The sequence below is a fragment of the Columba livia genome, chromosome 11 (assembly GCF_036013475.1).
Source record: "Columba livia isolate bColLiv1 breed racing homer chromosome 11, bColLiv1.pat.W.v2, whole genome shotgun sequence".
NCBI classification, from domain to species: domain Eukaryota; kingdom Metazoa; phylum Chordata; class Aves; order Columbiformes; family Columbidae; genus Columba; species Columba livia.
In genome coordinates this window covers 19,438,323-19,464,603 of record NC_088612.1, presented here as the reverse complement: position 1 = coordinate 19,464,603, position 26,281 = coordinate 19,438,323, and the positions used below count along the sequence as shown (strand labels likewise).

General features: G+C 50.1%; 1 protein-coding gene across 4 annotated transcripts; it reads right to left on the bottom strand.

Moving 5' to 3' along the window:
* Window positions 1-10,167: 10,167 nt before the first annotated feature.
* PPCDC (phosphopantothenoylcysteine decarboxylase) lies at window positions 10,168-26,157 on the bottom strand. Of its 4 annotated transcripts, XR_010475473.1 has the most exons (8): window positions 24,857-26,157; window positions 23,720-23,886; window positions 19,324-19,419; window positions 16,910-17,038; window positions 14,826-14,994; window positions 13,771-13,861; window positions 13,151-13,471; window positions 10,168-11,415 (listed from the first exon to the last, which is right to left on the bottom strand). XR_010475473.1 is itself a non-coding variant. In XM_065077061.1 (6 exons), the coding sequence occupies exons 2-6, from the start codon at window positions 23,870-23,872 to the stop codon at window positions 11,330-11,332; spliced, it is 633 nt and encodes a 210-aa protein (XP_064933133.1). In that variant the 5' UTR covers window positions 23,873-23,886; window positions 24,857-26,157; the 3' UTR covers window positions 10,168-11,329. The 4 variants fall into 4 exon arrangements, 2 of the variants coding, with proteins under 2 accessions (XP_064933133.1, XP_064933134.1); XR_010475472.1 differs by lacking the exon at window positions 13,151-13,471; XM_065077061.1 differs by lacking the exons at window positions 13,151-13,471; window positions 13,771-13,861.
* Window positions 26,158-26,281: the final 124 nt, after the last annotated feature.

The following is a 26,281-nucleotide window of genomic DNA, read 5'->3' as shown; positions in this document are numbered from 1 at the left end:
GCGATTGGGAAACAGACCCTCTCGCCTGAGGTTATTGTGCATGCAATTACCACCCTGGCACACCGGGACACCTTATTGCCCTCAAAAACCTCGTTTTGCTCATCAGACTAATGATTTTTTTTTGTCTGGGGCAATCAGAGTCTCCTAAAGGGACCGCTTTCCACCTCCCTCCCATTGCCACATCCCGTCAGCATTACAGCCTTTGGTGAGGCTTGGCTGTGAGAAGAACCACGTTTTTTCCTTCTCCTCCCCAAGGCAGGCTCAGAGCCATCTGCTCTGCAGGGAGAGCGAAGAAAAATGTCCCCCAAGCCCACAAAAAGGCCATTTTTTCCTCCCCTTTTTGTCTTGCACCCAAGTCGGGGTGCAGGGAGCTGTCAGAGCAGGAACACTTGGGGTTTAGGCACAACGGGTGCCCAGCAAAATGCAGCTGGCCTGTCCCATATATAGTGCTGCAGCATCCGAGGAGCCCACGTGGAGCCAGCGAAGCTGCCAGGGAGCTGGAGATCAACCTGGAGCCGTTCCTCACCTTGGCAGCCAGCCAGGCTCTATCGGCCAAGTGTCTTCTTTATTCCCTTCCAGGCTATTGTTTTCCGTGCCCAGGTGTATTTCCACAGCACAGAGGTGAGTGGAAAATCACTGGTGACGAGCCGGTGCCAGGTCCCCACCCTGGCAGAGGTGAGCTAAGGTTGCACATTCATTTGGGGATCTCCTCACCGCGGGATGCTGCTGGGGCTGTGACACCTTAAAGCAGAAGTTAAATCATTTAGGAAACAAACTAGAAAGCTATTAGAAAAAGAAATAATCTATTTTTTATTAGAAACACTCCTCTGGAGAGATCTGCATGTCGCAGCTCATGGGAGAAGGTTTTTTGCAGCCTGGGACTTGCTCCTCAGAGGTAACGCAAGAAACTACAAATACATCCCAAATGGCACAAAGCAACAGATGAACCAAGATAAACAGAGATAAAGGATGCGCATCAACACCAGCAGCCCAAAAACCCAACCGAGGGCCTTGCGAACAGCAATGGCAAAGAAATGCTTCAAAGCCGAGGAACAAACAAGCCGTCAAGTTTCAACCTGCAACCTCAGGTTTTGCAAGAGGCTTTTCAAGCAAGCAGATGGCTGGGGTTGCTATCAGGAAGGGGGTATATATACTTCATATATATATATATATATATATATATATTTGAAACCCCAAATACCCCACCCAGAGGGAAGATGACAAGAGAGCTTGGGGTGACAGGGACCAGCTGGTCTTAGTGCAACGATTTGTGGATGGATGAATGGGTGGATGGATGGATGGATGGATGGATGGATGGATGGATGGATGGATGGACGGTTACAGGAGAAGGGAGCAAGCCCTGAAGATCTCCTTTCTGCTAACCAGGGTGTGATTCACAGACCACAAGATGCTGCTCCTCTGAGAACACAGGGGGAACATCACAACCCTTCTGTCATGGGAAAACCCTGATTTCAACACACAAACCAAGGAGCTGAGACCTGGGTGCTCCTCTCAGCTTGGGCGCAGCATCCTCATGACCTGGGAGCACCCACCCCCGCACGGTTCCTTGTGGAACCTGCACCCACAGCCTTTGATGCCTCCCAGCACCTCTCCATGGGCATTTTCCCCATTCAAGGGGAAGGTATGGGACCCCCTTGGGCTCTTTGCAAGGGCTGAGCGGGCACCTCCGGGCTCAGGGATGCTCGTTCGACCTGGTTTCTGTACCGCATTGCCCCGGGGGTAGCAGAGCCAGGGCCAGCGGGAGGGATGGAGCATGTCCTGCTTATATCCAGGTCACTGGAAAACCCCCTTGGCTGGGACAGAAGCAGCACATGGACATCACATATCCCAGAGGGCTGGGCTCAGCCTCTACCCTCCGATCCTGTGCTCCTCACCTTCCTAATTTTCTTCTGAAACTACCCATTTTTGCTGGTATTTGTGAACAGTTTTGGGGGAGTTTGCTCTTCCAGCCAGGAAGGGCAAGCCCAGGTGGGTCACTGTGCCCTGCTGGTTTTGCCTTCCCCAGTATCACCATCATCTTCCTCGCCCTCAAAAAGTGTAGGCAGCACCTGGGGAGCTCCTCCTCCAAGTCACCTGGAAACACATCTTGGTACCACCTGTGAGACGCAGTTAGAAGCCCAAGAACAGAAAGAAATCCCAGAGAATAAATCAATACACTGGTCCCCAACACGGTTTTAATTATCATTATTAATGCTGACTTTGATGGGGGGACAGAGAGGAGAAGTGCTGGCCACATCTGGCTGGCGAGGCCGAGGAGCAGCAGCAACTCCGATTTGCTTGGCGAAGCAACGCGCCTTCAACTCCAGTTGTCTGCAGGGAACAAAGATTGAGAAACAGATTGATTGCGTAAAACAGATGTTAACACATTTGCAGCCCAAGAAATATGAAAAAAATACCCCAAACCCCCACATTCCTGCAGTGACACCCATCAGCTCCTCCCAAACACACGTGGCTGCAGCTGGGTCGGTTCAATGGGCAGGAGCTGGTGGAGGAGTGAGCAAGATGCCTTCCTAATTTCTGGGGGCTCTTGCCAACCCCAGCTCATCTTGGGCATGATCCCCCCATTATCTGTGGCTTCCCCATCACCCCCGAGGCTTCTCCTTCGCCCCATGGATCCAGCTGGGTGGCTGCTCCTTATTGGCATGGGACAGGGAGCACCGCTGCCCTTCTCCCCTCCGCATAAGTGTGCTGGGCGAAATAAGGATCCGCTGGCTCCAGCACTGGGGTGGGGAGGGAAAGAGGCTCCCCAAAACCATGCAGGTGCCTCGCAAGGACCATCCGGCATCAGACACCCGCTCTGGTGTCATCCCGAGGGCACCTCGCACCGCAGCCACCCGCCTACACGGCTGTCGGGCACCCATCGCCCGGGCATGCCTGTGAAAGCTCATGGGAAGGCAAAAATTAACGTAAAATGAGATAAAACCAACAGAGGAGGTGTGAGAGAAGTGTTGTGCATCACTGGTCATTTCTAAAGCCCTTCATCCCCGGCAGGATGCTCAGGAGATGGGGAGCCCCAAAACCCAGCTGAGGGGTTCCATCTCCACCACCTCTGCAGCCAGGAGGGACCCTGCTCCTGTTTTCCATCAATGGGGCAGATGTTGGGGTGGTGAAACCCCACCTGGTGACGCTCCCCACGAGGGTGTGACAGATGAGATGCTGCTCCAGGGTGTTTTGGTGATGCCTGAAGAGGGTTCACGGGGAAGCACCGGGGCTCACCAGAAGCTGGAGCCAAAAGGCAGCTCCCCCGCACGCCGGGCAGGCTGGGATGTGGCCGGCCGGGATTTTCGGCAGCTGAGTGACACAGCAAAGCAAACATTAGCAAAGAGCTCGTGAGTCGTGTAAACAAACAACCAATTAAAAGATGAAATAAATCTCCCAGGTACATAACCTTTCCATTTAAACACCGGCCAGGCCTGGAAGAGCTCCAGAGCATCTGACCCCGTGCTGCCTGTGATCAACGTGCCGAGCTCCTGCGGTACAAAAGCGGCTGAGTTTCAGGGAGTGGCTTTAACTTTTCTGCCATTTGTCCCCCCTAATTATATTATTCTTTCTTTCTTGCCTTGGTTTAATTCAGAGAGAAAGCCCCTGGCCCCTTTCTTTCTGTGTCCCCTTCCACACGCAGGGCAGGACCAGGCAAGTGGCTGCCTCCCTCCTCATCTGGGTTCCTCCAGCTCTGGAACAGGATTGGCCATGTCGAGCTGTTAATTATGGGATTTAAGGCTGGTACATAGGAAATGCGAGGGCCAAATTAACCTAGCAGAGTGGGAAGAGAAAAGTAAGGCTTTAAATGGAGAGCAGACATCCCTGGGGAGAGTTCAGCATAAGGTTTTCCAAGGATGAGGACGCTGCTTCCACAGCGGGACAAGCCCTGACTGTTTTAAAGCCAGAAATGGGCTAAAAATGATGGATAAAAGTGTGAGGGATGTTGATCTTTTTTCCCCCCTTGTCTTTGGGACATGTGCATCTTCACCTTAAAGATTCAGGGTGGTTTGGCCTTCATGCCTTATGCTGGCTGGACAGAGCGAGCAAGGAGCTGTTGTCTGAAACAGGAGCCAGGAAAAACAGCGAGGAAAAGCAGCGTATTTTACAAAACTCACGGTCAGGCAGGATGAGCTGGCAGCACGGCTTCACAGCTGTGCTGTCCCAAAGCATCCTCACCAGAGCTGCTCCCCGCTTGCCATCCCCGTGTCCCCATCTGTAACCAACAACTCCCAGCGCCACAGGGCCAAATAAGCATCGTTCATTCCATTGGTAGCCAAAGGCGATGCTCAGTAGCCATGTGCTGGGAGGTGCGGGCTTCTGGTCCCCTCTAAGGTGCTTGGCATGATGCTTACTGGGGGTGTTCAACAATAAATATATAATAATCCCTTAAAGGAACAAGAAACCATCCGGGTCCGCATCCTCCATCACGGAGGTTCAGCAAACAGTGACACCCCCCTAAAGATTCACCCTGAAGATTTCAGGGTGACTCCTGTGCCCTGCAGCTCAGCTGACAGACCCAGGGACCAGCGCTCTGAGCCCCGCAGCCGCTCCACCCTCTCAGCATCCAACCCCAGACCCCTCGCCCGCTCTCAGTTCATCCCCGTGCAGCCGCTCTGCTGACTCAGGACAGCGGGGAACCCGCCCCAGCCGGCTTCGGCACAGCCTCTAATCCCAGGTTTAACTTTAATCCCAGTTTCGGGTCCCACAGAGGACAGCGGGCTTCTCCCTGGGCAGAAACACCCCAGCCAAGGTCACGGCCAAGCCACACTGACTCTTTCCAGGGATGGTGGGGGGGGGGAATGCACTATTTTAATGAGGGTTGCTAATTGGTCTTAAATCCGCACACCTGCCCGCTTTCATTGCATTGCATGGAGGCTGCAGCGACAAGGACTGCTAAGGGGAGCACATCACTGCTTTTCGTGACTGGACATTTATTTCCCGCACCAGCGTGATGCCAGAGTCTCTCCACAGCACCTGCACGTGGGGTTGTGGCCATTCTCCTCTTTTATTTTTTGAGAAAGAAAACACTTGCTCGACTCCAGACTGAAAGCTGTTCCAACCCTTAGTGACAGTATTTCATCTTGAACAAAAATAGCTTCTATTGAGGCGCTCGATGTACCAAAGCGCTCCGCTCTGCCCTGCCACCAGGCCTCTGCTCCTGCACGAAATATTTGGGGGGGCAGGGACCAACGGGAGATGCGGGCTGCTTAAAATACTAAAGTACCTCTCAGCTTTGGTCCTCCCCAAGCCCCTGTGGTGGACGGGACACCCACCTCCAGCAGCACCAACCCCACCTGCCCCAGGCAGGAATTTATGAGCAGAGACTGGGGGGGGAGAAAAATAGACTGAAGCCAAGAAAACCTGCCCAGACAGGGAAGTGAAAGGCCCAAAGATAGCGCTCCCACTCTTTCACATCGGGGCTTTCAGTAATCACAGCTGCTTTCGCTTCTCCTTTGCCCCTCCGCCTGTTCCTCCACCGGTGGGTTTTGGTTCCTCTCCGCTCCCCTAGCACCTTCCCCCTTTCGAGGCCGAGCCTGCAAACCGCTTCAGCTTTTATCTCCAGCTTCTAAACCACAGGGGTGCCGCCGGTTCCCATGGCCCGTGCTGGGCTGTGAGGCACCGTCCCCTGCGAGGAGCTGGGGACACGGCGGGGCTGGGGGACGGAGCTGCGGCCGTGCCGGGACACTTCCCGTGCGGTGGTCCAGCTCGGATGGATGCTCTGGGGAGCACGGATGCTCTGCGGAAGAAGAGAGGGGTGAGAAACACGAAGCAGAGCAGAAAGTGGATCTCTGCTTCTCCATGGCTTTTCTCACATCTTTGACTTCTAATAAAGCCCAAATAAACACAACTAATTTATTTATTTATTTATTTATTTATTTATTTATTTATTTATTTTTAAAGAATCGGCAAACAAAGCCCACAAAGGGAAGTGCAGGGCTTTGTTCTGCTTTTGGTAATTTTAGTTCCGACACATGCAAATGCTGGCGAAGGGTCAATATTGACTTTCTGCTGGAGCAACCGGCAGGGTTCATTGACTGGAGGCTGCGGCTGCCGCAGCCTCGCTGAGGGCCATACCCTGCCCGCATGCTGCCTGCGCCCTGCCCTCACCCTGCCCGCACGGCGGGAGTTATTGCCCTTGCTGTGAAAATCCTTATGTTTAAAAGTAATTTAACATAAATGCAAAATGCTGCAGTGAATAATGTCCCCATTTCAGGCCAGGGCTTTCCCCACCACCACCACTGAAGGAAGCCTTGACTGCAGCAGATTTGGGGGACCTGAGCCCAGGCAAAGCGAGCTGTGGTCTCCTGCAGCAGCGATAGGTCGTTTCCAGCTATTTTTTTGGGCACATGTTCCCATTTTGTCCCCTTTTACGCCCGATCCCCCATCCTGGGGCTTCTGCCAGCCACAGGCTGGGCTCTCTACCGGCCACATTCCTTTGGGTTGACGTGGCTTTTCTTTCTTCCCCCATCCTTATCACGCCTGAGTTCCTGAATCATATTTCTCCAAAGCCATAAACAACCCAAGCAAGCCGTGTAAATCAAGCGAGACTGAAAGCAGAGCCAAGCACGGGGGTTCGGGCCGCTCTGGGGGTATGGCTCTCCTGGGGAATGGCTCTTCCAGCCGTGCAAAAAAGAAATCCCTTTTATAAAGCTTTTATCGCTGTGCTTGGTGCCCCCAAGGCCAGGAATTCTGCTTTCCCTTGTCTGGGCGGTGGGAAGACGAGGCGGCACGCTACCTGCCCCGGCACGCTCGCCCGCCGTGCCAGCGGTGCTGGAGGCAGGAGGCGGGGGGTGTTTTTTGGCTGCCTCTGCCACGGGCAGAGCCGGTGCCGGGGTTTATCCGGTCCCAGGGATGCTCAGGCCCCGTATGGGGCTGGCACCGGCTGTCGGTGATGTGTTGGGGGCTCGGAGCGCACTGGGCTCTCCCAGCATTCAGACTGGGGTCTCTTTGCAGTCGCGTTGATGGAGCTGGATTTCCGCAGAGCCCATCTCGCTGTGCTCCCTCCAGAGAACCCAGGGGCCTGCGGTCAGGAGCAGAGCAATCTTATCCTACCTGCGATGACTACATGCCTAAAAGTCACCTTTATTTTTCATCTCCCCGGCCAGCATGAAGCCTTCCTGCCAGGCCTGCCCCCTTTATCCTCCCTTTTCTTCCCAGAGAGACAGAAAAGCGAGGTACAACGTCAAAACCAGGATTTCCATTACACAGGCAGGAGAGAAATAAATCCCAGCGTCCATGTGACAGACAACATAACATCCCCGAACAAGATCCCAAACAGGGTGAGACCCAGCAGGGCACAACTGCCCTCACGGGATTATTTCTCCGCCGCCTCCCTGCATCTCTGAGCATCTTCAGCCCCTGCATGACTCTGACAAGTACAGAAACCCCGAGCAGCACAGCCTTGGGGAAATTCAACCTTCTAATTAAGCTCAATTACTCCTGGAAACAATTTTTAAACTATTCACCGAGGTTGCTGGCCAGGGCAAGAACACTGCACCTGCAAGTTTAAATTGCAAGGTTGTCACCACCAAAGCCAAACTATCAGCGCAGCTGGTGCCAAGGAGTCTGTGCCGAGTGGTGCTGGGTCCTTTGGCACTGGCCTTATCACAGGCCAGGGCGGCTCGAGAGGCAGAAAAACTGATGGAAAGCAAAACTGCAAGGCTCTGGAAAGGCCCCAGCTCGTCAACGGGCAGGTTAAAATCAAAGAAATACGATTTTATAGTGACCTCTTTCCCATGCCCGGTGCTCACTCATAGCAGGGCGGCTTTGGGTGGGACACAGGATGAACCCCAAAGCTGTCTGTGACACAGCCAGTTACAAATAGGTGGATCAGCACTTCCTTTGCAGCAATTTGGAGCCTGAGACCTAGAAACCACCTCCCTTTGCCGCTAAAAAAGTCCTTGCCCATTACCCAGAGAGAGGTAGCGAGTCGTTAGGCTGAGGACAAGGAGCAGGGCAAGACTTTGCCAGGCTCATCCAAGGTCCAGCTTTGCAATAGCCTAACAGCAATCCCACACTGCCAGAGTCCTGCAATCTCTAAATAATCCATAACCAGTCTTGCAATCACTGTGTAAACCTCACAGAAGCAGGATTCACTTCTCAGGGCTTTATTTGGGGCTTTTAAATTCTGTCCGAGCAGGGAGAGCCCACCTGTACCAGCACCCCCACCTTCTCACTTGTCACCACCGACTTGTCACCCCTTGTCAGCCGCCGCCCTCTCCCAGCACCCGGCCCCGCTGCGGTCGGGGAGGTAAAAAACGCTTCCTGCCACCCTGCGCTTTCGAAGATCCGAAGCAGGCGGCATCCCCGCCTCGCTGCAGGCGGGTGTCAAATCCGGAGCCCCGGGTGCGAAGCCGCTGCACGCTGGCTCTCGAAACCAGGAGCAGCACGGAGACGTGACCGCTGAAGGTCTAAAAGTGGGGAGGTTTTGTCACACTTTTTTTATTTTTAAACCAGACTTTTTCCGCCATCTGTTCAGGTGCCTTTGCTCCTGCAGGCTCGCAGGACAAAGGTGTGGGATGGGACAGGGACGTGGGATGATGCGCATCCCATCCCGAGTGACAGCGGAGGGACCGGAGATCCGGGGAGCTGACTCCTGCCCAAAGCACCACGCTTGGAGCCAGGAGCATCCGGACACAAAGCATCACCACGGCATCTCCCTCCTCCTCCTCGACCTCGGGAAGGCAAGCAGCAAAGAGATCACATCATGTTTGGGATGGGGGAGAAGCAGCTGGAGAAATGGATGCTCAGAGTCACACCCGAGGCCAGGCGAGGAGGAGACGTGCTGCCTTCGCTGAGCTTTTGTCCCGGCTGTTGATCGCTCCCCAGTCAGTGCTGAGAGAAACAGTTTTAGGCGTGAATGAAATCGCAACGCAGCAGGTTTCATGGGGATGCTGCCTCGGTCATCGGAGACTTTCCTGGGAAAGCAAAATAAAAAAAATCAGCTTGCGGCTTAAAAAGAAGAGCTGAAGGAAAAGCAAAAGCCTCCTGCACGAACCTGAAGCACAGACAGCGAGGGATAGAGATGTCGGCATGTCGGACGGGGCTTCTTTTCCTGCCAGTTTCCCACACCGGGGCTGGCAGCTGCTCTTGTTTCACCCCTCTGCCTCCCCAAAGGCATTCAGCTGTTTCTTCTCTTTGCCCTGAAAGCAAGGCAGTTTGGGCATGGGTTTATCCCAACCTGGAACACTATCATGACCTGCTGCCAATCAGAAATCGCAGCAATTACGCCGAGGATCGTCTAGCGGCACAATTAGTGCATGTTTCTGCAGCAGTGATGAGACAGACAGGGAGCCGTGTTCTCCACGGAGGAGTTATGTGGGTTTTTCGGCCACTGTGAAGTGCTCCTCATTCCCTCAGGCTCTACTCAGCCAGACCTTTCTACATATTTGCAGGACAAATAATTAACTCCCTTTATTCCAGGATCTGTAAGTTCTTTGCAAGCCTTAACTTAAGCCTCTCAACGAGGCTGAGAGGCAAATCTCACTTCTTAGCAGAGACTGGTGCCACGATCGCCAACACCAGATCTGTGCGCTATCAGGCGACCTGGCGTAAATTCTCAAAACAGAAAGGCCACGTTACCTCTTTCCACTGAGTTATCAGACCTTGGGCTTCGCAGCGTGTGCCGTCCACTTCTCTTGCCCGCTCTACAGTTCCAGGAGAAGCCAGACGATGCCTGCCAACATTTCTGGAGCCAGCGAACCAGATTTGTAACAGATGAACGCTCTTATCGAGGACTTGGTATGAAGAGCTTGTCAGATTTTTCTGCATTGCCAAGTCATGGACAAGGAGGAAGGATAAGCAACCGCGGCCACGTGAGAGACCGCCAGCAGAGCCAAAGAGGAGCCCAAGGTCGAGTTATGGTTGCAACTAATGGAACACCTATTTCTCTGTGAGGAGAAGCAACTTTCACTACAAAACTCACAGAAACCAAAACGCATTTCTTCTGCTGCCTTCAATCAGCCTCCAGGAAGATCTTCTGATAAGGGAAAAGCTTTCACCACACTGAGAACATGAACAAACACCAGGAAAATGCAAAGTTCATGACCACGGTACCACCACCCTTTGTGAGAGCCATGAGCTCTGCTCCCACAAGGCTCCTTCTGACTCGATCCCCAGAAGCTTTGAATCCCCGGCTCTCTGTTGGTGAAAGAGCCAAAAATGTGAAAGTTCAGAGGCTTTTATTTGTGTGGAATGGATAAGGAAAGCAAACACACCCCGATAACCTATTACCTAGTGCACAGAAGTCTGAAGGTTGCCCCCATAGGCGAGATGCACGTTCTGTACTGAAGGCCTTAAATTTGCCTGGGTCTAGTTAAAAAGAAACTTTCTTTGTGCTCTGCTATAGCGACGTGTTCCACAGTCCCAGTTCGCTCCCATTCCCCCCCAGAGTGGGATCATGTTTCCAAGGAAAGGCTGGACTGGGAAATCCCCAGCTGATCTGGCCCAGGAGGTCACAGGATTTCCCAATTTTTTCATGCCAGTCAGTTAATTTTCAAGCCAAAAAGGACCGTCATCAGCAAAGTTTGACTTCGCTCCCTTGGGAAACACCCACCCTGGCTTTCCCTTGAGGGCCCAGCCTGCTAATTTCCTGACGGGAACACCCAGACAGGCAGGTGTTGGTTTGGGTCACAGTTGACATTCTGCATCCCTATCCAAGTCAACAGACACAAAAGCGCAAAGGCTAAGCTGCTTTTAGCCATTTTTTTCCCCATTTCTGAGAAAATGAGCTTGCAGACACAATGATTTAACAATTATGTCAGGCACAGCTTCCCCCCAGAGCAGCTACAAGAGGCAATTCTTCAGAGATGGAATTAAAAGCGGTTTTTTTATTAAGTTCCTGAAGGGAAAATGCTTTTTGGACAGTGACTCCTGCTGGAAAGGTGAAGCCAGGCAGCTCTGGAGCCGACAGGCTGGAAAGGGCTGGCATAATCCCCATCACCATGACTTGCACAGCTCTCACCTCTCTAGCATCCCTCGAGGGAACCACAGGAGCAGAAATCCATTGGCAGCTCTTTCTGCAGCCTCCTCAGAGACGAGCACATGTGAAATACCTGCGGCCGAGTGGCCTGGGGGAACGTTACTCCCTCTCTACAAGACACCACAGAGTTTCCCCACACTAAAGAAACGTGTTCTTGGCTTTGGTTTCTGTAAGCCTGCAGTGATGTACCACATTTCAAGTTTGGCACCAGCTGGAAGACGACCGTTTCACTCCTTCGGTTGAAGAGCACACGACGGGTCTGCGCGCCGTCTCGACTCAGCTTCCTGTTGGGTTTATCTTCAAATCATCAGGGAGGCACACAAATACAATTTACACGCCAAACCATTAGTTCTGCGCTGGCAAGTCCCGTTCTCCAAGGATCTTTTTCACGCTCTCCACAATGGTCCCCACTTCTGCCATGGCACCTCGACCTACATAGCGAGAGCAAAACCACACGGTGAAATCCACAGCACAAGGCACGTGCTTCTCCTACCCCACCTCTTCGCTTCTCCACACACCGCAATACTGTGGAAAATTAAATGTACAATGGTGGTATGGCACAGCAGAGCTCAGCGACTATCTCCCCACGTGTTTCCTTGTGACTCGCCCAACAGAAAGTAACTGTGGGGGACAGAGGATCTGCTCGGTCCAGCTGGTTCTGCAGGGGTTTTGTGGTGTGGTTGAATGCGATCGGGGAGGAGAACGAAAAGAGTATTCGTGCTGACTTAGTCTGGCTCCTAATTCAGAAGTCTAAGCAGAAGCACAAGCTCCTCAGTCAATGGAGAGAGGCAGGAAACCTTCAAAGGCAACTCATGACCTTAATAAGCACCTTATGTTCTGAATCATCCCCAGAGGTGTCTGCACATAACCCATGGCCGCACAGGGAGCCGCTGTCTCAGCTCACACTGACCTGGGCACAAGGGGGTAAAAGTGCCCCAAAATACCCTATTTCACCTCCTTTCTCCTGGGTAAACATTGTCCGTGTTCAGTATCTTTTTGAAATAGTCTTTGCCTATAGAAAAGATTTGCCAAATTCCTACCATTCCCATGACTTTGCAGTTAGGCCCACGTTAGAAAAGCTGTTCTGGATTTGCACCCATTTGAATCTTGGAAGGAATTCTTGGAGAAGATCGAGTGCTGGACAACATAATGTAAAAGCTTTTCTCTCCCACTTGCTCAACATCTTTGGCAATTCACAGCTGGATTTTTTAGGTTTAGCAAAGCAAAATCTTGTAAGCAACTTGTCTTAAAGCACAGCTCATGCCTACAGGTAGAATCTTCCAGGCTCTAGAAATCCAGCCAAGGATGATGAAGATACCAGCAGTCTGGAAACGTTTTTGCAAAAGCAAATTGCTACAGGCCCATTAACCTCTCAACATGGACATTATCAAGGCCAATAGCCAGCAAGTTACACTTAACTATCCAATCAAGGAAACATTTTGAATGGCGACTTGATTTAATTTGTTATTGTAACTCACTTTTAGCTGGACTCTATGTCTAAAACCCACCCATTTACTATAGAAGAAAAATAAACCAGGTAAAGCTTGTAATGCAGAAATTCGGTGGCAGTCAGGATCTGGCCCATTTCAGGTGACACCAGCCACACGAGTGGATGAAGATGAACGTCTTATACAGCAAGATAAACCACAGTATCAACAGACAAAACTGATGCAAACTGAATCTCCTTTCTTCTGCACCAGATGCGTGAGCTTTGCTACCCACTGGGCAAACTCCTTTGTGGATGAAACCCGCAAAACTGAAATTAGTGTGGAAGAGGAGGCTTTGAGATGAAAGGCCTGAAAAAAGAGAGGAAGAGTGGAAAAAAGTCCATGGTGGAAACCATCTTGTGTCTTCAGAGACGTGGAGTCCACTACTGTTGTGCTGGTTTTGGCTGGGATAATTTTCTTCCCAGTAGCTGGTGTGGGACTGTGTTTTGGATTTGTGCTGCAAACAGCGTTGATAACACAGGGATGCTTTGCCATGATTTTCCTACCTACCACCAGGAAAGTCCTGGAGCTTGCCAACAGGAAAATCTTGTTGTGAGTTGACTCACAAACACAAGCGGAGTCGAGTCAGACATGGCTACGGCTGCCCCAGCTGTCTATACCATCCTTCTACACACTCCTTCAGGAGCTTATTCTCACAGTAGAGACAACTGAAGCATACCTGAAACAGCTCCCAAATAACCGGCGGCGGAATGAGGTCACTCCCAATAAACACCAGTTTACTTTGCCACTTTGAGCTGCAAACCACAGCAATTCACGTGCTGCCTCACGCGGCTCACACCCCCCTGTCACAAGGGCAGCAGCCCCCAGGAGAGGGGCAGGGCAGCGCAGGGCAGAGCAGCAGAAGGTGGAAATCGCGTTCACCATCCAACTCGACATCCATCCATGCTGGTGAGTCAACTCATGTGGCCCTTTCGCAGCCTAGATCCCCGTCTGTGAAACGGGGATGACAACACCACAGCTCTGCCGCAGGTGCATGAACCTGAAGGAATAAGTGCATGACCCATGAGGAGGCAACTCAGCTGCTCACTGCAGCAATAATGATCCTAGATATGGACTAAAAAAGATGAAGGGAACAAAATAAAGGATAAAAAAAAGCTATGCCAGATGGCTTTTCCACTTCTGCCAAGATGTCTGTGCAGAATGACCTCTTTTGGGCGTTTTCCCTTAACATTATTACAAGTACATAAGAAATTTGATATAATCAGGTCTAAAATCCCAGCTGACGCATAATTGTTCGGGATATTTCAACTGATGCCTGAGTTACTTGACTACACTTACCTAACTGTAAATATTTCTTGGTCTTCAGCTCCAAAAAAAACATTCTCCAGGAGCACTGCATCTTCCTAAGAATTCAGAAACTGAGCCAGCCCTAGAATTTAACCATCAAGAATATTTTAACATCTTGTCTTCACTACAGGCTGTGCATTGAACTACCTGACAGAGCAGTTAAAATCCTGCTAGAGTTGGGGTTGTTCAACAAAAGTGTGAAGGTAATAGCACATTTACTGTTATGGCCAGAACTGGGGGACATTTGACAATTTATCTAGGAAAATTTTGACAAAAAGCAAATCCATTCGATCAAATTCCTTGTAGAAAAAACCTTCTCAAAACATCCCAAAAGTCAAAATACCTCCGGTTAAAGCAGCTCTTAAAATATGAATGAGTCCATTTTAGTAGTACTTCTTAGCACTGCAAGTTAAACTGAGCATGACAACTTTCTCTACCCCCCTCCTTCACTTCACAGGCAAGTCTGATGTCAAAACCCCAAATCAGAACTCCATTGAGAAGCTGAAAAGTAACCCAGGCAACAAACAACAACAAATGTTAAATGCACATCCAGCTACACGCTCAGCCATGTCTGCAAAGCCCTTTTTCTCACTGCCTGCTCTCGGGTCTAAGATATTATCCCCATGAGCAGGCATGAGGAACTGAGGCATGATGCAAACAGCCCCCAGTCACAGCAGAGGGCAAGGTAAGGACACCCAAATCCCAGGCTGATAACGCTTACCGCAAAGCCTGCCTTTTCTTTGATCTCCTCTCTTCCTGAAAGAGCATTCCTTTTAAATATCAGGCCTATCTAACGTCTCGTTTGAAAGCCTGGCTTGCACGGTCTCTTAAGACTGCGTAGAAATGAATGAACAAGAATAATAGATAGCAGCTAGCACAAGGCAAAGCTTCAGGTTGTTTCTACAAACCCTGGCAGTGAGACCCTGCTCCCTGCAGTCCAACATCTTGAAGACCACATGGCGAAAGAACGCACGTTCCTTCAGGAGAAGAGCAGCACTCGTGCAGGAAAACAGTCAGAAAATGTGCAAAAGGACAAAAGGACTGACCTTCATCTCCACACACCAGTTTCTTCACCACGCAGGGGATCTCTGTGTAGCCAAAGCCTTTCAGCTGCTCCACCTGCTGAGCTGTGAGGGGATGTTCCCACATGGCCGTGTTCATGGCTGGGCAGAAGAGCAGAGGTTTGCTCAGATCCCAGGCGCGGATGACACAAGTCTGCAAGAGAAGCCAAGAGGTTTAGCTTTGGGACGGGCTGTCTCTCCTCATTCCTTCTCATCACTTTGCTGCACGGAAGTGCTTTCCCAGCCCGCGTGTCAGCCAAAAGCCTCAATCTGTCAGTGCAGCTGGAATATAATACAAATTAATAGCAGCCCTGCGGATCTGCCTTGTATTATATTCCAGCACAGCTCATCTGTGATGGGCAAGAATGAGGAGGGAGGCTACAAAGAGGATAGATCCCATCCTACTCCGGCTTGGGGCCATCACTGGAGCAAGCCAAGCTGGAATACACCACGTGCAAACTGCTAGCCCACGTGGGAGAGCGAGAGCAACTGAGGGGTGGCCACAGAACATATCAGCTATAAAGAAGGCCTCAGGCAATGCTTCAGATAAGCCAGTTGTAGAGCTAAACAGAAGAAGCTGGCAAGTGAGTCTTTTTTTAAATGATACGCCAACTGGATCCGTAACTGCTCACAAAGGAAGTACTGCTGCTTCCAGGCTCCCAACAGAGGATAACGTGAACACATCTGGGCTGCTGCAGAAGATGCTGGCAGACCACGAACCACTTGGCAGCTCCTGCAAGCTACAGGGTATCAGAGGTTCCAGATCACTCAGTGTTACCTCATCTCCTTCAAAAGAAAAACATTGGTTGCTCTTAGTGCAAAGCCCATCAGTTTCCCCAGGCCCAGTAGTATTTAAATCATGCAAAGGGAGCTTCTCAGGTTGCAACTGTCCCTGGTGCAGGGTCTCTGCTCAGACCACACAGTATTTATGAGAACTCTGCCCATCTTTTTTCATGTCCTGTGATCTGAACCCTTCCCGGCACTGGGAAGTGTGCTAGCATTTGTTCTAACTTGCCAACCAGCACCTCCAGCGCTTGTTTTCCTTGGCTGGAGCTCTTCCCTCAACATGGCTCACCAAAAAGACCGGCAGGATTTTGTGTGAAGCCATGTGTTCCTAACATCCTTCCTGAACTCCTCCCTCTGCTACCACCATCACACATCTATGGGACCAAGGGGACCCAGATGGACAAGACATTGCTTGTTGCCCTCACAGCTCCTTCTGGCTTCTCACTGATGCTGTTGCTCTGGGTGTATTTTGTTCACCCATTTGCCTCCCTTCCCAGTTCTAGCCTCTCTGCATTACAGAAGGGTGATGCACCACAGAAACACTTGCAGATCTGCAGCTTCCTGGCAGATCTTTTGAGTAGTTAATACTTATGACTTCTAATGAAGACTTAATAGCTGGACACAAAGCATTCAGCCGCACTGAAGGTCCCCATCACCCAACAGAGAAGCACATTCTCTTTTAGTACCCTTTCTGATCAGCCTTTGAGCCAGAGCAGTTTTAATACCAGAAAAACAAGCCTGAACAAGCAAAATCCCCCATAACTGAAACTGGAAAGTAAGTAAGTGTGAGCATGTTTGAATTTCTGTGCTATGCAGCGAGGTGAGGGCGGAGGTGAGGTAGCAGGAAGTAAACAATATTATCTGATCTCACAGGTGTCTTTCCAGATTACATCTAAAAAATGCAGAGAGGAACTCAAAAGTGAGTGCGAGTGTGTATGCGCACGTGTGTGTGTGTGCACATGCATGACAGAGAGAGGGGAGGTAGAAAGAGAGAAATAGCACCCGTCAGAAAAAGCAGGAAAAGAACAAAGCGGAGACTAGGAAATAATGGGAGAGAGTGACGGAGCTGAGGAGTGGAAAGGGCTGTAGGTCGGGGAAGGAAAGAAAAACTGATTGAGAAGGAGTAGGGGACCATACCAGAGGAAGAGAGACAGAAGCGTATGAAGTGGGAGCAGAATGTGCAAATCTGAATGTTCTCGATGCTGCAGAAGCACAAGAGTTTCCATGAAAGAAAGGTCAGACAGTCTGACACTGGGAGGTGAGAGAACTCTCCGGTTACTCACCAACAGGTTGTCACAGATGCCGTTCGCCAGCTTTGCCAGCGTATTTGCATCAAGAGGTGCCACCAGCATAAGGTCAGCCCACCGTCTGAGCTCGATGTGCAGGACTGGGTCCGAACGGCCGTTCCACAGCTGGGGGTGAGAGCAGATGCGGATTAGTGAACCCTCGCAATGCACACTGTGAACAACGGGAACTTTATCAATCCCTCATTAGTAACCACCATATAAACCGCAGGGGAAAGAATTACACTCCCATCAAGCAAGATCTGAGAGCGAGGGGAACCAGGGACTGCAGCCACAGTGCTCACTTTTCTGATTTTCCCCCTTCTCCAGAGAAATCTGCGTGTTTAGGAAGCGCAGCTAACGGACAGCACCGATATGCTGTCCACAAAGGGTATCCTTTCCCCACAGAGACAATTCACATATCCACCAAGCACAGACTTCAACTCACAGGAAAGATCTTTCCCCATTCTTATCATCCCCCAGCTTCAGAATTGTTCATAAGCGCTCCCTCAACACGTAGAATATCTCAGCAGGGAAACGAGCTCCATCCTGTCAGCCAAATGAAACGAGACAGGACCAAACCAGTGGTCACGTTTCCTGAGGAACTCATGGGATTTAGAAACTTCACATTTCTTTGAAGTGAAGCTGTTCTCTGCCTTTTAACGAGGTATAGACCCCTAACTGCAAAACCACTTCCAATTAGGAGGGACACTCCTCAGCAGCAAAGTAAACCCTCGTAACTACAGTAGGGAACAGTCCTGTTGGCTTTTTCTGGGCTGGATGAGGTTTAGCCAACTGGGGTCTTCTCTTGGCTCTTAAGTGAATATTTCTATTTTCAGTGGAGCTCTAAGATGCTCAAGGGAACCCTGGTCTTTTCTTAAGAGCACAGTTAACTTGGAAAATGTCAAGAGAAACAGCAAACAGCATCAGGTGCTTAATCCTCAGAGGACACACACAACCACAGGCCAGCAAGAGGTGCACCAAGGCCACAAACTGTTCCTTCTCTGAGTCACTGGAAACCACAACAAAAAGACAGCATCCGGAAAGCTGCTGGTTCCTGACACCTTTCCCAGCTCCTCCACTCGCTTCTATTTTTTTCTAGAAGCACTGAAAACTGTAGTTTTATCTTCAGAGGAAAATATCTCGCAAACAAATGCTGTGCGGGCTTATTTCCCCACCCTCTGTCAGAACGGCGTGTTATAAGGGCTTCACACCTGCTTTCCAGCGTGCCAGCAGTCCTCAAATCCCAACCTGCTCCTCTTCCAGCACCCCACAGAGGGTTCCTCAGAATTAAGTGGCTGGAGACCCAGTAGATCTCCAGCAGTCTCCCAGACCAGCCAGAAAGCTTCCTGGCCATTGCCACTAGCATGTCTCTCTCCTCATAAAAGTGATGCTCATGTGTGAGTGGATTGGTAAGAGTAGTGGTAAAGAGTAGATCACCTTGTTCTCAGATTGGTACAGTGAAGTAGGCACAAAATGTATAGAAAAATAAATGTTGATGTTTATACAATGAACCTCTTCATACCCAGGGACTCTGAAAGCATGTCAGCAAGACTGTAATCAAGGGAAAAAATAATTCACAGCCCTGACAACTGAGCTATCCCTTGCTGGAACGGCTCTTTCATGTGGACACAAGAGCACAGACACAGACACCTCTGAGGCAAACACCCCTTCCACCAAGAGAACCTTTCTAATTTCCAGCCACCCATCACAATGGTGCACAACATCTCCAGGTACTGGCCTTCCTCTGCCCCGCGACACCGGCACAAAAAACCCCCGTCAGACACCAGGCTGTGCTTTAAAGCAGTGTGGGTAGTTTTGTGAACGTCAGCGATGTCCGTAGTTTCAGAATACGTCGTGCTAAGCAGAATTAAGCTGTTGACTTGGTGACAAGTGTGACTCATGACAAGCACCCAACATCCTCACCACGACTCTGCAGTGGCTTTTCGTGACATTTCCTGATTCTTCTCTCAGAGCCGCGGATAGCGGCGGAGCCCAGCGTGGTGAGAGACCACTTCTACCCTCACTGCCTGCTGCAAGTCTGCTGGGGATGGACAAAATCCTGCTGTGCAGCCAGGGCAGCCTTTCTTTTCTTCCTTGTTTGCAGCACGGTTGGAACCACGCTCTTTGAAAGCCGTATCCTAAAGCATACGTTACCAGAACAAAGAAGCGAGTCTTGGCCCAGGATTAAAAAATAAATAAATGTGGTCTCCTGCAAAGAAACCTAGAGGAACGCTTCTGTTCCTCTACGTGAATCTCCCAGAGAGCCTGCCTTTTTTTTTCTGAAGCATGACCCGCTGGCCTTCTGGAAGCAGGAGGCATGAATGCATAATAAAACTACTTGAATTACAAAACACGTAGCTAGTGGGGACAGGACAGAAGCCCTTGCAGTCTCCAAAGGATGAACAACTCACCCGCCACTCATCTTCGTCACTGTAGAGGGTGACAGGAATCTCCTCGGCTTTGTAGAAATGCTTTGCTCTCTCAGTAGTGACCACCTTCACTTCGAGCTAATCAGAAAAGACAGAGCAATGGTTAGAGTTGAGGACAATCCTGTAAAGCTGGGTAGAGGCAGAGGGCTAGCGCAACAAAAATTTCGAAAGCTATGTAGATTCTCAGAGGACCTTCACAGTTGAAAGGTCAGGCCACTGCAGGTGTTCACAGCAGCCAATGACTCATTTCATGTCACCCTAAAATGGGCAGGTGATTAAGCCACCACCTGCCAAACACGTTCACATGGCCAGTTCACAGCAGGGACAGCGGAGAGGACAGGGAAGGTCAGAATGAGACGCAGTTCTGCACCGAACTTCAAAGAGACAGTGAGAGGCAGCAGACCAAAGCTCTGTGAAAGATGCCCTTTAATCTCCAAACACACCCACCAAAAGTAGCCAGCGAGCACCCTGCTCCGTGGATTCCCTTTGCCGCAGCGCAGAGGAGCGCCGAGGGGCGGCATGCCTGGACAGCATCGGCAGGATCGCCCTTCCCGCACTCGGAGCCAAGAGGCAGCACTGTGCCAACCATCAAACCAGCAGCCCAGTGGCTCCTCCAACAGCAGGAGAGACTGGGTGAAAGTATACGAAGATTCTCTCCGGAACCTTAAATAAACTTGCCTGCCTTAGTGAAAGCCAGTGGAACCTTCAGTTATATTGTGTATCCTGGTGAAGCCCGATCATCTCCATTGGATGTTTCAGAGGTGCTACGATGCCCTATGATGTGAGATCCTTTCATTCCCTCCTGCAGGAATCTGAACAAGTGGGAAAGGGGAGAGAAGTTTCCCATTTTCCTTGTTATTGGCCACCTTCAACCACTGTCTGCTCCTTCACGAAGCTGACAGCACAACCCACTGCATGGTTCTAGCAGCCCAACAGAGAGATGGGGAGAAACCAGCCTCACCAACATCTCCTTCCCACCAGAAAACTGAGGCCTGAGGAACAAAACTGATGAAGTGCTTGGTCTGCACGCTCTTGAAAAAACAGACTGCCAAAAACCTCTGACCTCCAAGCAGCTATCTTCCACAGCAGCGGTTGAAGTGACAAAACATGTTAACCTATCTCCCCGACACCATCTAATATCTGACGGGGAATGGAGCAGAGTTGGTTATCTGCACCTGACGTGACTAGAATAACAGCTGGGAGCAGGGGAAAATCCCCGCCTTAGCATACCGTGGTCTTTGGCAATTTTTCCCATTTCCTGAAGAAAAAGTAATGGGAAAAATATAGCTGCGCATGATGCCAGCATTTGCTACTATACATTTGGTCCTTCGTCTCTTCTAAATATCTGATCTTTTTCAAGCAACCCTAGTTTGGAATCACAGCTGAGTTTCTAGCAATTTCGAGTGCGAAGATCATACTCACAGCAACCAACCACCTTCTTTCCATATTCACCTCACAGGAAGCTGTTTGGAGCCAAGCAGCAACACCCACAAAGGTGCTAACGCTGCTCTCTGCTATGCCACAGCCTTTGGGGAGGTATTAAGGTGAAAGATACTATTTATTTGGGGATTTTAAAGAGCAGTATGTAGTTTAAAGGGGCATGTTCTGCTCTCTGAAATGGTATGAGTAGGCCAGGTCTGCATCAAAAGTTTTCATCAGTAACGATTGTTAGTGGTATTCTTATTTTACAGTTAGTCATAACAATACAAGGATTTTTAGGTGACCCAACCCCATCAACCTTATGACATGTTTTGTAACTTGCTACTTCAATTGCATCATTATTCAAAATCTAGACCAGAAATATCTAAGGCTAAAGGATACACAGAAACCCCAAAAAGACACTCTGCTATTTCTTCCCATTGTTTAAAGGTAGTTCAGGAACATGGAATAGTGGGCTATCGAGTACAGCACCCAACGCACCACACGCTCTAACATACCAGAGGGATATGCTCAAGGCTTCTGAGCAGTGGTCATCCCACCACTCCCCCAAGAAACTCCATTAGTTAGAACTCTGATGGTTAAATATTCTCCCTAACTAAGGTTTTCTGCTGGGGTGGGCTCCTGGATCCCTTGTTCTGAGTAAATCCTTCGAGTCCCTCCACCTACGCTGGAAGGAGATCAGTGTTCTCAAGATCACTTTAGCCTACACAGGTTTTTTTTCTTTTTATTTACCCGGCGCACCTTTTGTTTGCCTGTGGTTATACCTCTGCTCAAACAGTGAAGTCAGCCTAGCCACACTCAAACTCCTTTTCTGGAGACAGTTTAGACTAGTTAGGCGTTCTTTCACTTGGACCATTTCAGGCAATTCTCCAGACAAAGCTTCACTGCTCAACTGCTCTCCTGTGTTCACACAATATTGTTGGGCTCTGGTAGAGGATTCTGCCGTCATTGCTGTTTCTGCTGAGGGTATCCTGCCAATTTGATTTTTGTCATTGAATTCCTACCAGGCCATCTCAAAATCCCAGGAATCAGCCTGAGACAAGGTGCGTAAGCCTGGCACAACCAGGAGAGTTACCCACAGTGTCCTGACAAGACCTTGGGTGCTGCCTCCCCACAACACCAGGTGTGAGGGGAATAACCCCAAAGGCATACGCTGCTGCCCTATAAATTTCCTAGATCTTCAAAGAGGTTAAACAAAAGGCAAGAAGACATAGTCACATCCCTTACCACCCTCAGGGAGATGTTAAAGTTTAATGAGGGCAACATCACACCGGCAAGCTGTTCATCGTAGTCAAAACATCAATTAAAACAAGCCACTCTGCTTTCAAGCCTCTGACCACATCTCCTCTGGCAGCAAAGCCTTCCCGCGCTCCTGCCCTGCTTCCACCGACAGCTTGTTCAAGTTCTGCTCCATCAGTAAGGAAGCTGATGCAATAGGCTTGAGCAAGACTTAAACTCAATGGTAAAATTAAACTGATTCAGCAGGCCTTGAAATCACACCAGAAATTAGTAAATAATTTTAATTAGTAAATTAAGTACCCAAAGCTCCTGGGCTGGATGTTTTACCTTCACTTTTTATGCAACTAGAGCTTAAAACTGGTGGCCACAAAGCCTGCAATGGATGTCACAGAACCTATGGGCCTTCACAGAGAATTTAGGTCCAGCCCTCTGCAGTTCTTAATTAGCAACCAAACGCTCAGAGAGAAGGAACATGTCTGACCCAGATTCCTGCAGCGGATCATTTCCATCCTTCCCGTCACCTGTCAAGGACATTCCGAGCACGAAGAGCAAAGGAAAAGAGACAACAGGCAGACAGAAGATCCCTGGCTCTGCTCCGCTCACTCCCCTTCCTTGGTAGCATTTTTTCTTTGGCCCTCTTACTTCAGACAAGGACTTTTGGCCCCACTAATCATTTCGGGTCAAGTAATAAATTAACTGAGGCCCCTCTTTGCAAACCGCAGTGCCAGCCCAACTGGCAGAACTGGTACCTAACAGCTTGCTGCATCTCCAGTACCCTTTCCAGCTTGGTTATCAGCATCAGAGGCTTCAGAGTTACTCAGGGTCTGTAGCTCTTTTGACTCTAGTTTAATACATTCATAGATCTCAGGTAACGCCTCCCACATCATCCAAAGCAATAATCATTAAATAATCTAACCAATCTATCTGGATATGTAAGTGTACGCTCCTGCTCCTGCCACCTTCACTCCTCTGCTCCAAAACAGACGCTTTGTTTCTTAAAAGCTAAAAGTCTTCTCTAACTTTATTCTACAGCAAACCTCTGCACATTTCCCTCTCTGCTAGTGGCCTCTACCGGACACCTGTGTTACTCCAGAAAATACAATGTAGTTAAAAAAAAAAGGCACAGACACATACAGCGGTTTGTATTTTCTATTTCTGTTTTTAACAAGCTCTGTTTTCCCTTTGCTGGTCACACAGCAGCATCCATACTTGCCAACTCCACATCTCACCTATGGAAAACAGCAAGGTCCTAATTAAAAATTTCAAATTCCAGAAAGCATCCACCTGTGTCTGTAGCCAGATCTGAGAACTTGACTGACAGGACGTAGTCCAAAAGAAAAACAAAACATAAAAAACAACAAGACAGGACCTATTCAGTCATTTTTGAGAGAATGCGGCAAGCTGAGCTGAATGATAGTGCTTTGATATTCCAGACTTTAAATGTCTGCTTATGGAAACAGCCAGGAACAGTTGCTGCCCTTAAAACCTGATTTAAAGCTAACTCTTAAGTATAAAGAAGTATGAAATTATAGGAAAAAGTATAAATAAAAAAGTATTAATCAGGAGTATCCATCCCACAACACACTGTCAAACTAAAGGGCTCAAAGCCAGAAGGAACTTTTCACTTTAGATTTTCCCGCAAAATGAGAAACAGGATTACCATCAACTTCCCGAGACTTCTACCGATCAATTTACTCACCCTGGGGATTTTCAGCAACTCGGTGACGAGGAGAGGCAGCTTCAGGGCAGCCACGCTTCCAGTCACTCCCACCAGGACACGGTATTTCTCCTGCGGCGCAGACGAGCTCTTTTTGGCAGGAAACTCTGGTTCTGGCGGAGAGAAGGGCTCCATGTTCCCAGCAAACTCTACGAGCAAAGAAAAACCAAAGACCCGTGGCTAACGGTGCCTCCGACGTCTCCCCGAGGGCACAGATCTAAGCCTGGACTACACCAGCCCCAGAGTAATTCAGCCCGAGGATGAAGCCGCAGCCTCTGCTCTGCAAAGCTTTCAAGCACCAGCAGGTTTTCAAGCACAGCAGCAGCCGACTGCTCCTGTTTAATTACAATTTTTTCTCAGATACCAGCAAACAAAAGGGTAAAACGCATGCAGGGAGAGCCACAAAAGCATTCTGGTGCAGCCCACGGCCCCCAAAACAGAGGCACGCTCTCACACGTTGAACATGGTGCAGAATTAACAAGAAATGCGCCTTTCCCACTGATCGCTGAGAAGACACGCGACCCCCAGCTGAGCTCGCCTCCCTTCGCACTCTCTGCTGGGGAATAAATCGGGTGAGAAAAATCTGAAAAGTGTGTTTCTAGCAGAGACATGACTCTGGGATTCGGTACAGCTTGTTACCAACGTCCTCATAGTTTGATGAAAATTACTTGGGCCCCCGAGGTTTCTCAGTGTGTTTATTAGAAATTGCTGAGCAGGAGCAGGACTTCAGCTGGAGCTTCCAGCTGCTGATTAGCAAGAGTAATTAGAGGCAAAGAAACCCAGCGTGCATACTGGCTAGGTGATTTCAACGCTACTGCAACACTTTACATGTTTATCTATATCTAATTAAAATTAAGTTAATGCCATCACAGCAAGGAAAACATCGTCTTCATGATTATTAAATAACAATTAGATCACTTTCCTCTCACCCAAACGCAGCTCCGGGGAATCAGTTAAGAGTCGATTTGGAAAGGAAGCAGTTTAGAGGCCCGCTTAGTTATTTTATTAGCTTTAACTCCGCAGTTACACCGAAAACGGCTTCAAAAGGCCGCTGAGGCAAAGAACAGAACCGAGGAACCCCGGAGATATCCCAAACGTAAACGAACGACGTTTCTATACCAGAGACAGGCCGCAGGTCGGGAGGGCGACACCGGCCTGAGCTGCAGCCCCGCTGAGCGCAGGGCCCTGGCCGCGGCCTGCAGCCTCCGCCCGCCGTCACCTAGCAACGGCGCCGCGACCAGGAAGCCGAAGGGCACGCTGGGAAACAGCGCCCGCCCTGCCCAGCGCTGATTGGTGCTGGCTGCGCATGTGCGGGGGTGGCGGGAGGAGACCCAGAAGGAGTGTCGTGGCGGCGGCGCTGCCTGTTCCCCAACCCCGGCCACCCCTGCCCGCCCCGCGGTGTGTGGGGGGCAGAGTGCCCCAGGGCTGCTCCGGGATCCCCCCAGGAGCCAGCGGGCAGCTCCGGTGGCAGCCGAGCACGGGAGGCTCCGCAGCCCAGGAGCGAACGTTTTCCTGCGGGATTCAGACAGAGTCTGAGAGGAGCCGCGTTCATTGTCCAGAGCAGAAACCCGGGACAGCGGGGCGTCCCCCTTGAAGAAGGAACGCTGGTTTTGAAAAACTGGGGACCTGGTGCCTGACCCCAGCCAGGGGGAAGGACTGAGAGACATCAGACTATGAATCCTTAATATAAAACACAGTCTCTTCGAACTAATTCCAGAATGCAAACTGAGTCCTATATTTAAAAAGTTAAGCTAGGGGGAAGGGTAACCGAAGAGCCAGAAATCCATATTTTAAATAAATCTGTAAGGGGAGGGGATTGTTAGAATTGGATGAATGAGATCGGTAAACTGAGGCAGGGCCAGGTGGTCTGTAAAATCTGAAGTACCCAATTAATGGGGAACGGGAAGGAATTTACAGTCAGGATTAGCATGATATAAGCAGGGGCTTTTTGCCTATCCCATGTGCCTGCCTTTAGGTAGAACACCCAGTCTTGCAAAATCGTTAACATGTTTTGCTGAGAGACGAGGGAAGGCTGAGGGAGCTGGGGCTCTGGAGCTTGGACTGAGGGGTGACCTCACTAATGTTTACAGGTATATAAAGGGGGAGTGTCAGGAGGATGGAGCCAGGCTCTTCTGGTGACAACCAGTGACAGGACAAGGGGCAATGGGTACAAACTGGAACACAAGAGGTTCCACTTGAATATGAGAAGAAACTTGTTCCCAGTGAGGGTGGCAGAGCCTGGCCCAGGCTGCCCAGGGGATTGTGGAGTCTCCTTCTGTGCAGACATTCCAACCCGCCTGGACACCTTCCTGTGTAACCTCATCTGGGTGTTCCTGCTCCATGGGGGGATTGCACTGGATGAGCTTTCCAGGGCCCTTCCAGCCCCTGACACTCTGTGATTGTTTCCTACACCCTGTCCTTCCCAGGGTGCTCTCTGGGCATCTCCCTAAGGTCGGCGAGAAATAAACAGCAGGAAAAGCAAGAGACAGAGGGCTATGGGAAACAAACAGCTCCCGCTCATGTGTTCGGGAGCCGCACCGGGGA

What these genes read in the sequence shown, in the direction of transcription:
- PPCDC (XM_065077061.1), bottom strand. Translation starts at nt 23,872, where the DNA reads ATGGAGCCCTTCTCTCCGCCAGAACCAGAGTTTCCTGCCAAAAAGAGC. An exon ending in AGTTGCTGAAAATCCCCAGG is followed by an intron (nt 19,420 to 23,719) that starts GTGAGTAAATTG and finishes TTTTCTGATTAG; the next exon opens with CTCGAAGTGAAGGTGGTCAC. An exon ending in ACTGGTGTGTGGAGATGAAG is followed by an intron (nt 11,416 to 14,825) that starts GTCAGTCCTTTT and finishes CTCGCTATGTAG; the next exon opens with GTCGAGGTGCCATGGCAGAA.